Here is a 15,703-nt window from a genome sequence, read left to right on the forward strand (position 1 = left end):
TATTAGGGGTTTCTACTCTGAAGTTGGACGAGCCGTCAACGATTCAAATTTGCACCATAGTTGTCCTAAGTAGCTTGACTAGGAATGAAACATTTTTTCCACCAGCGACAGCTGAGACGAAAACATGCGATCGCAGCGCCCTTGATCGATCTATATATGAAGTTATCTATGATAACACCAGATACACATTTCTACATCTTTGGTAGACACTTTGACCACAGAGGAAGCAATGCCAAGAAATTGGAGAGTGAGCAAGGCAGGCAGACCAGTTTTTATAACGGATGGGTGACAGCTAAAAGGCTGTAAGGGCTTGGTTTCTGATTGTGGAGGCGCTCCAATCAATTGGCTGTTGTGGCACTGTCCCTTGGTTACCGATTCAGTTGCTATAGAAAGCCACAGCAAACTCATTTTACCCTTCTTCCCTTGCTTTTTAATGCCTTGACCAGGGTAACGCAAATTTGGGTGGCAAATTCAAATGCTTCACTTTTATTTTTTCTTTCTTTCTATCCTCATGTTCAATTTTCCAGCACACCCTTAGAAGGAAGCTCAATGATAGTGTCACTAAGGAAAAGAATGTCTGGTTCGGCTGTATATCTGCATTATTCCATTGATGGAGAACAATGAGAAACTCATAGTGACGAATAGGAGTCTTCTTCTTCTACAAAATGTATGAATTCCGTGAGATGGCAACCTCACATAGCACTTACACTGTAAAGAGATAACACGAAAATTTCTGATTCAATTTCACATTGAAATGCTTCTAAATACTTCTTTGAAATCTAGTTGCCTTATCTCCAGACATGGCAGATCAGCTCAAAGAATGTTTCACAACTTCAAGTCCAATAATAGTTACGTTTTCAAAATATGAAAAATTGTCACTTTTTGGTCATAATTTGAAACCATAATTGTCACATTTACTTTTCCAACATCTGAGCACCCTGCCCATCAAATGTCAAATACATACCGTGCCGCTATTTCTGGCCACATTGTAGTTGCTCGCCTTTGCCTTAAGTTTTATTCATAAATTGGGTATGCCTCAGAGCTCCAGATTACCATGACAGAGTCAACTTGGGATTGGTGTGTCCACAGCTTTGAACAGTTTCCATAAAGGCCATTGTACACTTCGTCACTTCAAGTCGGTTGGGTCTCTTAGCATCTTTTTGGAAAGTTATGTTCTAACTCGATTATTTTACAAAGAAAAAAAGCGCAAGTAAAGGGCCATTTAAAAATGGACGTCGCGTGGGTATTTGAGGACATGTGCAAGCAACCTTAATGATATTTTACTGTTAATCTCAATCCGTCAATCAAGTTACTCAAGAAAACTAAAAATTACAAACTCTGTGCTTGTGATTTTTGTGAATTTAACCAACGGGTGCATGCAAAGGTTTGGAACATTTTGGTCCGCCAAATGCGCTTGGGTATCCTGTTTATCCTGAACGAGATAAGAATATTGAAGTCGTTACCTTGTCAAGACTGTATTCAATCTTATTGTTTCCTTGTCCTACGAGTGAATATTTCTCCGAGGGTCTTGCACGCTTTTCTTTCTGTTGGATTTGATGAGCCTGGGTGGCCCAAATGACTTGGCCGTCCGTTTGTAGGCATATAATCGAGAATACGTGACTCTTAAACCAGTGCATTCCAAAATATGTTCTTAAATAGGATGCGCCTTGATTTTATCCTTGAGATTTCGACCTGACAATTATGGTTTCAAATTATGACCAAAAAGTGACAATTTTTCATATTTTGAAAACGTAACTTTTATTGGACTTGAAGTTGTGAAACATACCTTGGGCTGATCTGCCATGTCTGGAGATAAGGCAACTAGATTTTGTTCATTTTAAAGAGAAATATACCATCTGGACTTGAACTGTTAAATAGTAAAATGCATACAAAATGAAGTAGAAAGACAGTTTTGATGAAAATATTTATTGCACCTCCTGCCAATATTAGCAAATGAAGTAAAATGCACGCAAGTGATAAAAATTATATGTTATTTGGATAATCCAATAGCTGTGATTGTGCACCCAAGAAGAACTTTTGTCAATAACATTGCACCGTGGTTAGAATGTTGTTAAATAACTTTCAACTTTCCTCTCAAGACTTTTAAAGACGGTTTTTTCCTATCGGTAAATTAAGAAGTTCAATTTCTGTTGTCTAAAAGAAGTCAGTTGTCGATAAAAAAGTATGAAATGGCATTTAAAACATGGTAAATGGCACATCAAACCGGATGTGCCGATTATCAAGATCATTCCATATGTTATCTGCATTTTTAAGTCAAATTTCATACGCAAATTTAAAGCAGTTACTTAGCTGTCACAGGTTGAATGGTTCAGATTTCGTCAAAATTGGCTGACGACCCCTTGTCACTAATCTATTGACATATCAAGTACATTTTCAATCTCACATATTCACATGAATTGTTTTTGTTACAATGTGTTGAGCTATATTAGCTCAAAATAAAATATTAGTTAACAAAAGCTATATTAAACTGCATATTTTGGACACACTTTTTATGAATGTGATTCGTATTCCTAGTTGTGCAATGCATTGCAATTTCATGAAAAATAATGCCATTTTAAGGAAACGCTAGTGAGCAAATATGCACCAAGCTTTTAGTCACGCTTCAAATTGGAAAATCTAACCGTAAAATTGAATACCGCAATTTTTTGAGCCGGCAATAATGTCATATTTTTAAGGAAGAATTTTGATTTCGTTTTCCAAAATATGTTTTTCTATTGTGTTATGAGACTTAACTTACCATTTTTTACTAATATAAAACTGTTGAGGACGAGGATGGCTTGCCCGAGTCCTCAGAAGCTGGCGAGTTCAAATCTAGGATGGGTGCAAGGGGTTAGCTAGGCCACGGAGGTCCCAATTTAACTGGAGGTCATAGATAACCTCATATATAGATCGCTCAAAGGCGCTGCGATCGCTTGTTTTCGTCTCAGCAGTCGCTGGTGGGTAAAATGTTTCATTCGTAGTCAAGCTACTTAGGACAACTATGTTACAAATTTGAACCGTTGAAGATTCGTCCAAATTCAGAGTAGAAACTCCTAATATGATTTTAGTAACGAAATTTTGAAGGGGTATCTATGGGGCTCAAGTTAAAGTTTTCATCTATGTGTTGCAAACACTTAACTGAAAAGCAAGGAACAAGCCTGGGTTGAGGCGGACCTCCAGAGGTGTCGCAATTACCTTGATTACGTAAAGGTGGAATCATGTCGCACGCTCATGCGGTACAGCTCCTGATGAGCTTAAGCAGTCTAGTTATGGTTTTCTATGCTGGAGGTCTATCAAATTGTCACCGNAAAACGGGTTTGAGTAAGTTGTCCGACCACATTTTTAAGAACGAAATTTTGAAGGGGTTAAAATGGGGCTCAAGTTAAAGTTTTCATCTATGTGGTGCAAACACTTAACTGAAAAGCAAGGAACAAGCCTGGGTTGAGGCGGACCTCCAGAGGTATCGCAATTACCTTGATTACGTAAAGGTGCAATCATGTCGCACGCTCATGCTGTACACCACCTGTTGAGCTTGAGCAGTCTAGTTATGGTTTTCTATGCTGGAGGTCTATCAAATTGTCACCGGATACCCCGGTAGGCTTTGATTTTATAAGGAAACGGGGCTAAAAGGATGAGTTAGGCCGTACCTTGGATCGGTTTTCACCCTCCATCGTGTTTAAGAGGTTACTGCTGATCATATCCAGTCAATATAGTCCAATTTTCACGTATATTGTTGTTTATAATTCAAGATGATTGACATTGGAATTCCAGGATCGTGTAGTAGTTGGCCCCTTTTTCGCTCTGTAGATAATAAAACACGTCTGATTCACTCTCAAGGAGTGATTGGATGTTTCTGGCAACCACTCACATCAAAAATATTTTGGAACTTTACACGAATTCTCGTCACTTGTAATTTTTATTCGAACAAATCAAATTTCATGCTTCGTCCATCTTGTATCACCCGTTTACCTCAACTTGACTTGGACAGCTGAAAAATCTTGGTAGACAGGAATTCCTCCAGCTACAGCCTAAAACTGGCCATGTTCCTCCCTATAATTCCGAATGTTTATGGCGAGGGAATTTGCCTGGCTTGGAGAGCGTGACCATGCATATTTCAATTTCTGGTCGAGAGGTTAAGTTCAATGGTTTCTAGAATTTCCGTTATTCTATTAGAGTACATTTGGGGTAATCGTTATTCTCCACCGATTAGTTGCCGGTGCTACTTTTTTAAATCTTAACCTGACCAAATCAAACCTAAAGTAACCTTACCTAACCTAACCCAACCTAGCCTAACACGATATCAATAACCCTTAAAGTCTCTATCTAAACCTTTTAACATTTTTCCACAAATTAAAAAATGAGCACCGCCAACTAATCGGCGGAGAATAACGTTTATCTACATTTGGCGGCGTCAAATATGTCCAGTGTAACGTCGTCCAAGGCTAGGCTAAGTGAGGCTTTACACTACGATGGAAAACCATGATTGAATCCGGTTTAAGGATGGAAGTGGAACTGGCGCTGAGGCGAGTCCAATAGAGGACTAGAGTCTTTCATTATAATCAAGTCAAACAAAAAGACTCGTATTGCGAAATTTAAACCAGAGAGTGAGATTTTTTTTCACAAATCCGGACACAAGTGTGGACTCGCCCCATCACTAGTCCTCCTTCCATCCTTAACTGGATTCAATAATGGTTTTCCGTTGTAGTGTAAGCTACGTTCTAACCCACCTAAAACTGACATGCCTGAAAACTGGATAAAAACTACAAATTTAAAAAAAAGAATCAACAACAATTGGGACCATAGTTAGCTCACACTTATTTAGAAAATAAAACATGACCTACTGAACTGCTACTTGGTTATGTGTGATTCAATGGTCCAATTTTTAGCGTTACTAGCTCCAAAATGTAAATGCCCTGCTTTTATCTTAACGTAAATTCTCCCCCAAAATGACACCGATTTTCAATATCAAAAAAGTAAAAGATTATTTCTTTTTTTCTTGCATAACTTCAGAAAAAGCTCAGAATGCTACATCATGTCATTTGAAACACGTTCAAAATTGTTTTACAAACATCATAAGCACACCCAGCTACGGAATCATTTGAGAGCAGAGTACCAATTTTGTAAAATCTTTTATAACGTCCATATTGTAAGATATAACATAAAACATTTACAGATCTATTGATTGCTTTAAACAGTGGCGCTCAAAAATGCAATGATGGTCCGATACCAATCGTGAGTCAGGGAATGAAAGAATCAAGAGAACTGAAGTATGTTCATTACTGGTCAAAATGCTTATAGTATTGGATGTTACTTAACTTGAGCTAAAGCATCTTGTCCAAGCAAAACAATTGCAGCAGTTTCATCCGACTTCCTCATACTCAAGATATTAACATGATATGGCCAGAGATAAGTTTGCTTGTACCAAGCCCAATTAATTCCGTCTCCCTTTTGCTCTCCATATTTTAACTAAGTTTGATAATGGCTAGCCAATCCCTCAACGTAAAAGCTTATGCCCACACCCAAATTACGCACATATCAAATGCTAATAGAATGTTACAATATTGAAGAGCACTTAGATTTGTCTACTATAAGCCATGATAAGATTAGAATCTGATGCGACTGTACTTAAGACATCTTGTTCCGACAAGACAATTGCAGTACCACCCATTAAGTGGATACAAGTGCAATGAGGTCTTTGCTCGTGGGCTTTAGCCTTTTGGCCGTTGTGGTCTCTGTTTTAGCCAAGCCCCATCAAGCAGGCCAGTCTCAAGTCAAGAAAGGAGACATCAACGACGTGAAATTCTACCTTTACACCAGGAAGAATGGCAACAATGGGCAAGAATTCCCTTTTGATCTCTCCACTCTAGATAGTACTGACTTCGATGCTTCTCGACCTCGTACCTTTGTCGTGGTTCATGGGTTTGTCAATGATTCGAGTTACTGAGCGGGTTCGTCGATGGTGGGTTAATCTTGATTTCATTTTCAAATGATTGTCGGGTTTGCGTCAACTTTTCTCCTCATCTCCTACACATTCAGATCTTCTTGAGAAAGAAATTGCAACATCATCGGCGTCGATTGGGGACTGTTGGCCAGCTGGACCAACTATTTCGAGGCGGCTGAAAATGCTTTGGACGTGGTACTCGTGTCGGTGAGTTGGTTAGTAAGATCATTGACAAAGACTGGATTACCTCACGCCAAAATCCACGCCATTGGACACAGTCTGGGAGCCCAGGCTTTAGGCCATTTGGGACGAAAGGTCAAGGCTGACACCGGATCCAAAGTGGCCAGATTGTCAGGATTGGATCCAGCTCGGCCTACTTTTGAAATTTCTCGACCCCGCCTTTGCAACTAAACGAACGACGACGGGAAATACGTGGATGTGATTCATACCAACAGTGGTAGTCTCATCAATGTGAGATACAATCCGCTATAAAGATCTACCGAAGCGTAACTCGTACCCACGCGTAATCTACATTTGTTCTTCAAATCCTAGGATGCTTGTCCTTCATGAAGCCTATGGGCCATGCGATTTTTACCCCGCGGGCGCGATCACTAGTCCCTGGCTTTGATGACAGAGATGCAGTCGTTGATGCGAGTAGATATCTAGTGTGATACTTGTTCAGAGGAGGATGTTCTACCTGTACAGAGATTGTTTGGATGATTGCACGAGACGATCTTTTGGACTTGATCAGGAGATTTCTCATGATCGAGCAGTCCTGTATTTTATCGAGTCGATCAATTCTAATAGGGCCTTCAACGCCGTCAAATGTGGCTCTTGGGAGGATTTCCAAAGTGGCAGTTGCTCGGGTGGCAGCGTTGAAATGGGATTCGACCAAAATTCGGCGCAGGGCACTTTCTACCTTGACGTAACAGAGACCCTCCTTTGCCCTTGACCTTGAGGCCCACGATGACTTGTCCCAAAGCTGGCTGGAGTTGCGACTGAGAAAATGTTACAAATAAAGGTCAAAATTTTAGTTGTTGATAGTAGTTTGGGTATATATTTCTTTGAAGAAAAACTGAATAGGGGTCCAAAAAAGGCTTGAATTTAGATTCTACAATTTTCTTTGATTCAATTTCACATAGAACTACTTCATAATGTCTCTTTAAGTTAAGGAAGGTACTTATGGTCAGATTGTAACCCCAAGGATAAAACCGAGGTGTATCCTATTCTAGAATACTGGTCATGGATGGTAGGAGATTTGCATTTGGCACGTCCACTATGGAGAGGTCGTTTTGTAATGTATTGTCATCAGAACCGTCTTCATCTTGGTCGTCAATTAGTTCGGGTACTTGGTATTGATGCAAAATGTGAGCAGATGGGCCTTCTTCTGACTGGCAGTTGGTCGAGGTCCGAGGTTGGGCAGCGCCTACTGAATCAAAATCAAACCTGGTGTTCATGGCTTCAAGTCTTTCAACTATGTCTTGATTACTCTCTAAGGTTGATCTTTGACTTGAACACGGATATTCCGTTAAGTTGCCTTCTCCGGAGCTGATGGTGGATATGGATTGCATTGACACAACGGAGTGAGCGTGTTTGGCACGAATAGGCCTCCGGATGGTGCTAAAAACAAAAGAGAGAGAGAGAGTCAGATACAGTTGGATGAAGACACTCGTTTGCTTACGCTGTCGAAGCTAGAAATTTGTACTGATCAATACCAATTCGTACCTCCTTCGCCTGAGCATAAAACGAGGATTGTCAAGATCTGAATCGTTGCCGCTCTCCCGCCCCCGGCCCACTTCTCTTTCACCAGAAGGTTGCTCTTCGTTGTCTTCACCCGAATCGGTGCTTTCTCGCCGCGCCTCCTCATCATCGAATCGGACCACGTCATTTCTCAGAGCTAAGTTATTGTTCTCTTGGGAGTCAACAAATTGCCTTACTCGTCTGGCCGATCCGGAGAAATGCGAGTCGAGTACTCGTAGTTCAAAGACAAGGGATTGTATGTGTTGGCCTGGGTCAGATGCATATCCACTGATTCACCATTGGTTATCATTTCCATAACACGTGGATCCAGGGACTGGAGAAGCTCATCGTTGGCCAAGAAATCAGGTACCGCCTGGCAATGGTCATCCTCTTCGCTGGAGGACGTCTCGAATCTGGCAACAGACAGGGGCTGCTTTTGAGCAAGTGGATTTTGATTCTCGTCCTGCTTCTGCTTCTGATTGGGATTTGAGCTTGTGTCAGATTGATCCACAGGGCAATTGGCGTTATTGCCAGGAAGACTGAGCGGGGAAGGTACGAGGCCCAAATTCGGAGTCGCTATGCCATCCACTAGGTCAGATTGAACGGATGGAGATCGATGTGAGAGTCTTGGGCTGGCATAACATGAGGTGCGTCGTTCTCCATGTGGGCTATTCTGCGGGGAGGGTCCAGTTAGGGAATTGAAGTTGCTAGATCCATGGCTCCCTGATCTCCGATGTCGAGGTCTGCGCACCTTCAACTTTTCAGCTGTCGGATGGTATTGCTTGGTGTCGTCATTGACCAAGTTCTTGTTCATTTTGGTAACCATGGCATCATGCGGAAGAGATCTTGGATTCATCTAAGGGAAACACAGAAATGTGTATCAGTAACTTTTTTAGTTGACAGCTAACGAAATGGCCCACACGTGTGGCATATATGTGGGAGTCATGCTAGTATTAGGATTGAAAGGAAGACTGATAGGTAGGGGGATCATACTGTACATGCATAAGCTAACACTAACTAGTCGGCTAACTAGGGAGACAATTGGTCCCCTTACCGGTTCCAAGATTGTGAAGTTGCCATTTTCAACCCGCTTTACCCGAGACCAATCAATCCCGACTGCCCCTGTCACCGATGCTGAGTTGAGAGTTGCAGTAGTTTGTGTGCACAAGTTAGATTCAAGGTGTGTCGTGAGTGAGATCAAGTTCATGGGGTTCTCTCTTACCACAATGGAAGGATCGCACCCGTCCATTGACCCCAAATGATGAGTTGAACACGGGTTTGGATATTGATGACCCAGAAGCATAGTAGGTGGAGGGATCTTGAATGGTGATTCTGGGCTGGTTGATAAGACCTCTGGCGTGGAAGGACTGGACTTTCGGCTCCTATTGGTGGACAGACTTCGGCTGGGTCGTTTATGAAAACGGTCGGGGGTTTTCATAGAAAAGGGCTTATGTTTCTTTTTGTAATGCGCCTTAGACCCGTGGTTATTGATTTGACGCTCCCGCCGGGCAAGGTTACGTTCGGCTTCCTCCAATCGAAGCTTCCACGCTGAAAGCTCCATGTAGAGGTCGTTGACTTTCTTCAGTTTTCTCTCGTAAAGCTCTTTGACATCTTGAGCATGCTTCAGCTCTTGCTTTCTTTTCTTGACCAAGGCGTCTTGACCCACGATGGGCATGCTTACATCTTCGCCCTTCATTCGCTCGTTGTGTTCCCATACCTCACGTTTCCAGGATTGCTGAAACATCAAATAAAAAAAGGGATAATAATTATAATCATGTTCACAACCATCATAAGATAAATCTTTCCCCACCCAAAAGTAATCCTCACCTTTACCTGCGTTCGGAAGTAGTCTTCTTGCTTAAAGCTAAGGATTTCAACCGCAGCGATGTCCAAGTGCATCAGGATGTGTTTAAACGAAGGACGATTCCTGGGTTTAGGGGCCCAGCATTGTTTCACCAGAAGCTTAAATCCGTCTGGACAACTGGAGGGAACAGGGAGCTGCAGCGAGTTGCTCCCCACTCCCCAAATAATGGCTGAGCTATCAACGTTCTTGTAGGGGATTTCACAAGTGAGGAGCTCCCACAAACAAACGCCAAAGCTCCAAATGTCCACTTTCTCGTTACAAGGCTCATTTCGGATCACCTCGGGTGCCATCCAGGCTACGGTGCCGGCAAAACTCATGCACGTGGACTGATCTCCACCCCAAGCTCGAGATGTTCCAAAATCGCTGATTTTGATGATTTCGTTCCGTCCAATTAAGATACTAGAATACATCGAGAATAAATCAGATTGTCGATATACAAGGCCAGATGGATTTGACCGCCAGGAAAAGCCAAGAGGCCATGTGAGGCTTGTGAATGGAAATCACTTTATTTGATTTTGCATGTATCACAATGTTTTCATCCTGATCATGAACAACTTACTTTGGACTTTTAAGGTCGCGATGTATGATTTTGTGATCGTGAAGATATTTCATCCCGGAGGCCACTTGTCGCGTCCAATCGACCAAGCGTTTGGGAGGAACTCGGTCCTTTTCTTCACGAAGGAAGTTGAACAGAGGCCCATGCGGGCAATATTCCATAATGATACAATAGCATGGGTTCTGCGTAGAAACACCTCGAAATTGCACAATATTTGGATGATTGAGCTTCCTAAGATGATGAATATTCGTCTCGGCCACCTCTTTGACCTTCTTCACAGCCACTAGTTCGGTTTTCCAACGTCCCACAAAGACGGCTCCTTGGGCACCTGAGCCCAACCATTCCAAATCAGATATAGACTCGAAAGGGATCTCCCAATTATCTGAAGGACATAGTACAAAACAAACTTTAGCAAGCTGTCCCATGCGGGCTAGTGGTATGTACTCTCTGGCCGAATCGCCTTCCTTTTTGGGGAAATTCCCAACCGACCCTGGCTGTTACATTAAGGCCGGCCAATAGGCTCTCATGAAAAGATCGGACCCTCTCCTTTTTTTAGGGCCTTCTAAGGCCTTCTAAAGTCTAAGAGTGCTGCTGCTAACGGTGCTTGGCTTGCATCGATTGGGGAAAATCCCAACCAGGTTCATATCAAGAGAACGCAATGGCAGATCAAGCGCAATTATTTTTTAAACACGAACGTTAACTTTTAAATCGAGGTCCAGGTCGGAAATGTTATCGGGAATAAGCAAATCTGCAGGGGCTTGGTCTAATGTAGTGAACAAATTTGGAGACCCTCTGAACAGTCAGTTGGTCGTGGGTGAAAGAAATTCATCAGATGGTATAATTTCCCTTAAGTGTATATTCCCGCCACCGTACATGTTCGAAAACATTACAATTAACAACGACCTCAGACAGAATTGCATCTGCCTCGGTCCTGGAGCGTCGGAAAAAATGGTGGCTTCAGTAATGTTCTTACCGCTCTGGTCTTCAAGCTCTGCTGGCTTGGTTTTGCCTATGAAGTTCACAAAAGGTTTGAAACATCCCAGGAAACTGTCCATGATGCCGACATTGCCCGCCACTCCACGAGCCAAAGCGCCTTCACGATATGCTAGGTGATAGTCCAGTTCGAATTTTTGTGGTGACAGTCTGGGAGATGAGGCTTCATCCACCGGTGTCACGGCTCCGATGGGACTGGGGGTTGATGATAAACTGAGGTGAATGGCATCTTCCGTCAAGTGGAGGGCACTAAAGTCAGACAAAGAGAAAGCCTGATGATAAGGAAGACCACCACCTAGCGTACACTGAAGACCCCTGGACAGGGATATGTATTTCTCGGCAATGAATGAGACCTCGGTGTGGGGTCTGTAAAGTGTACCATTTTACAGGATATCGACAGCACCTGGCCAGTCTTCCTTTCAAGTTGTCGCTATGGTACTCACTCTATGTACGTGTCTTTCTCCTTCTCGGCGGCCACGGGGAAGAGGCCCAGGAACAATATTGACACGACACTTTAGTCGAAAAATGAAGAGCGAGGCAATAATACTTTTCCAAAATGATGAGCTCGATTACACCATGTCCCAGAATTGCAACCACTAAAGACTAAATGAGCCCTCATTGTCTAAGTCAGAAAATTCCTCATGTTGATTTGGAACCAGGGGATTCGCACTGATCCAACCCTCGATATTTGAATCATTCTCACCTGTTTTCAAAGTTAAGGGCTTCATTGTCCGAGTTAGGCAAAGACAGGATGCTGAGGGAGGTGGGCGTATTTCTCGAGACCAGAGGGAAATCTCCAGCACTTTGAAGGTTTAGCTGTTGCTTATTGAATTTGTTTAGAGCCTGTACCACCCGGTGGTTGGGTAGCGTGTGAGACCGAGTGGCTTTGGGGTGAGAATGGTTATTCTGAGGTTCATCATTCAACGTGAGATTCGGAGGTAACGTGGTTCCACGCTGAGGTGGTAGAACTGAGGAATGTTTGGGCGAGAGGCTGGTCGTCAAAACCATGATGGAGACTGAAAATGCGATACAATAGCGACCTTTAGCACAAGGGTAACACAAACCCTTCCCCAAAATCCATCTGTTCACGTAAGAGCTCTCGTTGTTTGATTATTTTGACCTTACACTTGTGTGTATACTCAGAAATTTACGTCCTTCTCTCGTCTTCCGTCGTGTTGGATGATATGTGGAACACGAAGGAACGAGAAGAAAGGCTCTCTCTCTCTCTCTCTCTTTTCTTTCTCACTCACTACTCACTCGTTTACGGACACGCACTCCCTCCCTCCCTCCGTCGCCAACGGGCTCAAAGGCAGCAATAGTTAGCTGATCAACCACCACTGGCCCGTTCCACGACCAAATGGCGTGAGGCCTTTTTTCCGTTCGCCTCCAGTCTTTAAGGGATTTCACAGGCTAGCAGTTAGAACTAGGACGGAGGCTCACGTCTCGTCATGAGCAGAGAAAGGCGACTATCACCAAAAAGGGCACTCTCAGCGACATGGCAATCCAGGTCGAGGCATGAGCCTGAATGACGTTGTTGGATCGACCAGCCACATGTTTGGGAATGTCATATTTTTAGGGACTTTGTTACGCAAAAGTCGTGTATCTTCCAACTAGTATTAGTCAAACAGACTTCATCAAAGTATGAATAGCATGATGCAAGTGATTGGAATGTTTACTCGCAAACTTGCGCATAAGAGATTAGAGTGAACACACATTCTTAATTAAAGACATACTTCATTCAAATAACGCCCTCTGTGACCAAAAATGTGTAATGGTGACCGTCGATCGTGAATCAGGCACATTCTCGCAATTGTTCGGGAAGATGCAATTCGAATATCAATCTATGGTAAGGCTTCCGTATGGACTTGAGATTGGGAATTCCAAGCTGTTCATGCCCGCAATCTGTCACCTCTGTTTAGAGGCAGCCAATGAGAAGCGGGAGCACTTTCTGAATGTGATTAGTGACGTCAATTTGAACCAATCAGCGAAGTCAACGAGCATGATCAGCGACCTCGTTCGTTCGTTCGTTCATTCGTTCGTTGGTTTGTTCGTACCGGGGCCTGCGACCCTGGGCTCTAGTCCGGCGTGCGACGGCGACCACCTTAGTCTAGCCATCCTTGCTTTAGAAGCACGTGTGTGGGTGTGGGAGTGTGTATCAGATACACTCGATCGGCTGAAACAGCTTCTCGGAGGACAGTGAGCAGGAAATTCCGGGAATTTGGCTGCATGCACTCTTCGCTCCTGTTGGATTCATGTTCCGTCCCATGGAAGATCACAAGAGAAAATAGTGCGCCAAAATGGTGAATGAAATGATTTTGGAATGTTGGGATACCTTCTAGAAAATTCATTCCTTGATTCGAAATATGGAGTATGGATCAAGCCAAAGTTGGCCAGTAATCAGACTTTTACAAGTAACCTCAGTTGATAGTTAACAATCTAGTTTTGATCGAAGGTGATTGAGGTCCGTTGATAAAAGTCTAATCGTTAATTTGAATCAAAAATTTGGTCTGACATTCTGAAGTGAAAAACAGAACCAGATTTAAGATTCTAATTTTCCCCTCCATTTTGCCTCAAAAGGTGAATTAATAAGTCTCAAAGTAGTGAGAAAACAAATTAAAAAAAAGTTAGAACCTGGAAAAAGCAAAAACAATACTTGAACGTTTAGCAAACCAAACATGCCAAGGAAGGACATTGGTTCTTTAACCCAGGATAAGAGTTAGGGATACATTTGTACAATTGGAGAGACCAAAACATCCGATCCGAAAGACCAGATCTGAAATCTCAAGTAACGCATTTTGAGTTACTCCTGAGTTCAGCTCTTTTACGAGCAAGTTAGATATGATATTAGCAAAAATGTTAGGGACGTTGTTGAAAGCAATCATTGCTCGCGGAATCCTACTCTCTCTGGAATTCTTTTAAACGATCACTTGGATCACTCAAGTTGGAACACTTTACTGAAGACATGTGCGCACATATTATCCAATGGGTTGTTAAAGAGAGATGATCGAGCAGCCTATTCGCAACTTATCGAAGCAAATCGAAACCCTGGGAAAATATCAAAATAAACGTTTGAGACATTTCTGACCCTACTCCAATACTTTCTTAGAATTCGAGTTCTTCACGAGACGGACGGACGGCCGGCCGTTGTACTATCATGGTCCCTGCGTTGGTGGTAACCATCATCTCGGTTGGAAAAGCCAAGCTATGACCCCCAAATGAGTTCTGAAATTGAATCTTACCAATCAATTTGGGCGCAAGAACGAGTACACTAGTCACTGAAAACAGCCAACATGGCTTGTCGTCGATATTCTTTATGAGTTTGTTTAGATTGAACAGTTTTCTTCACTTCACTTTTGGCTGAGTCGCGTTTGGTTGGCCCAGGAAGGTGTTAAGCTACTCTAAGGAGCATTTTCAAAGCACTGAGAGAGACCGCCGCTCTGGTGATGGTTATGGTGGAGGTGGAGGTGGTGGTGGGTACAGTGATGGTGGGCCAACGGCATGCAAGTCCGTATTGTTCGTGCATTTGTTCTAAAATGAACGTTCTGGAGAACATGCGGTGGGGTACGAGTACGACTAAGCCGTCTTTATTCCGCCAGGTAAAGGATCTTCTCGTCATCATCCATCCATACCACCATCACCCCATGCTACGGGCAGTTCAATAGCTATTGAACTAGAGTCAAGCTCTCACACTTCAAAGCCAACTGAGTGGCCAACAGGCAGCCGGTTCTCGGTTCTCATATTCTCTCTTTTGACTGTATATGGTATGAGCTGGTCGTACGTACACCATTTGCGTGAGAACTCTTCGGGCCCACTTCAACAACTACTTGTGGACTACGTAGATGACGATCCGGACGGGTCGAGTCCCACCAGGTTGAAATGGTACCTGGTATACACGACTAGTATCTCTCTTGTGGTTGGATAGTGATGAATTTGTTCTTATGGGCGCGAGCTGAGGGAAAGGGGCTGGGTAGGCGCCACAGTCCATAGCTAGAGTCCATCATAGTCCGGGCACCTGCTGGCCGACCATTGAGGAGCCCAGAGAAGAGCCCCTTCTGACGCGGTTCAATTGGTTCACACGGCTGGCACAATACCTATCCAGGTGAGAAAATGGAGCGTGTGGGTGAGAGAATAGTCGCGCTTAGTCCGTCCGTCCGTCCATCCATCCATTCGTCAGACCAACGAACAACAAACTTGGGTTCGTTGGTTGGCGTGAACTCAGGTGAATTGATACTGGGGTTCGTTGGCAGGGCGCGACTGCGTCTCCAAAAGGTGCTCATAGTATTACAATATTTTGTCGACTACCACGGCCAAGAGGTTCTCAAACCGTCTTTCCGAATGCGTTTGAAATTGTGACGTCAGACAACAAAACAAGTGAATTGTTGGTTGGTTGGTTGGTCGGTTGGTCGGTTGGTTGGTTGTCCGTATACCATAGACAACCCTATTGAGGAGGAATCCTCAAACGATGGACTCGATGTCGCATTTGAATGACTCGTGTGCTCTAAGGAGGGAGAAAGCGATCCATTTCTTGGGTAGTCTTTCTTTCATCGAGCAAACGACGCATGTTTCGAACTTGACGGTTGAGACAAAGATGCAGAAAACACAAGCATTT

General features: G+C 43.3%; 2 protein-coding genes across 2 annotated transcripts in view; one reads left to right on the top strand and one right to left on the bottom strand.

Moving 5' to 3' along the window:
• The window catches only part of LOC131884862 (pancreatic triacylglycerol lipase-like), a 7,904-nt gene extending 931 nt beyond the window's left edge, over positions 1-6,973 (top strand). Inside the window, 2 exon segments of the mRNA XM_059232757.1 lie at positions 6,640-6,686; positions 6,689-6,973. Of these exon segments, the coding sequence (XP_059088740.1) occupies positions 6,640-6,686; positions 6,689-6,893 (252 nt within the window). The 3' untranslated portion in view covers positions 6,894-6,973.
• A 191-nt stretch (positions 6,974-7,164) lies between these two features.
• Positions 7,165-15,265, bottom strand: LOC131885668 (uncharacterized). Its single transcript, XM_059233781.1, is given in 9 exon segments — positions 7,165-7,561; positions 7,667-7,881; positions 7,884-8,537; positions 8,736-9,416; positions 9,515-9,944; positions 10,105-10,483; positions 11,075-11,343; positions 11,798-12,110; positions 14,334-15,265. Coding segments are annotated over 8 exon segments (3,330 nt in total). The 5' UTR covers positions 12,103-12,110; positions 14,334-15,265.
• Positions 15,266-15,703: the final 438 nt, after the last annotated feature.

This window comes from Tigriopus californicus, chromosome 8 (assembly GCF_007210705.1).
Source record: "Tigriopus californicus strain San Diego chromosome 8, Tcal_SD_v2.1, whole genome shotgun sequence".
Lineage (NCBI taxonomy): Eukaryota > Metazoa > Arthropoda > Copepoda > Harpacticoida > Harpacticidae > Tigriopus > Tigriopus californicus.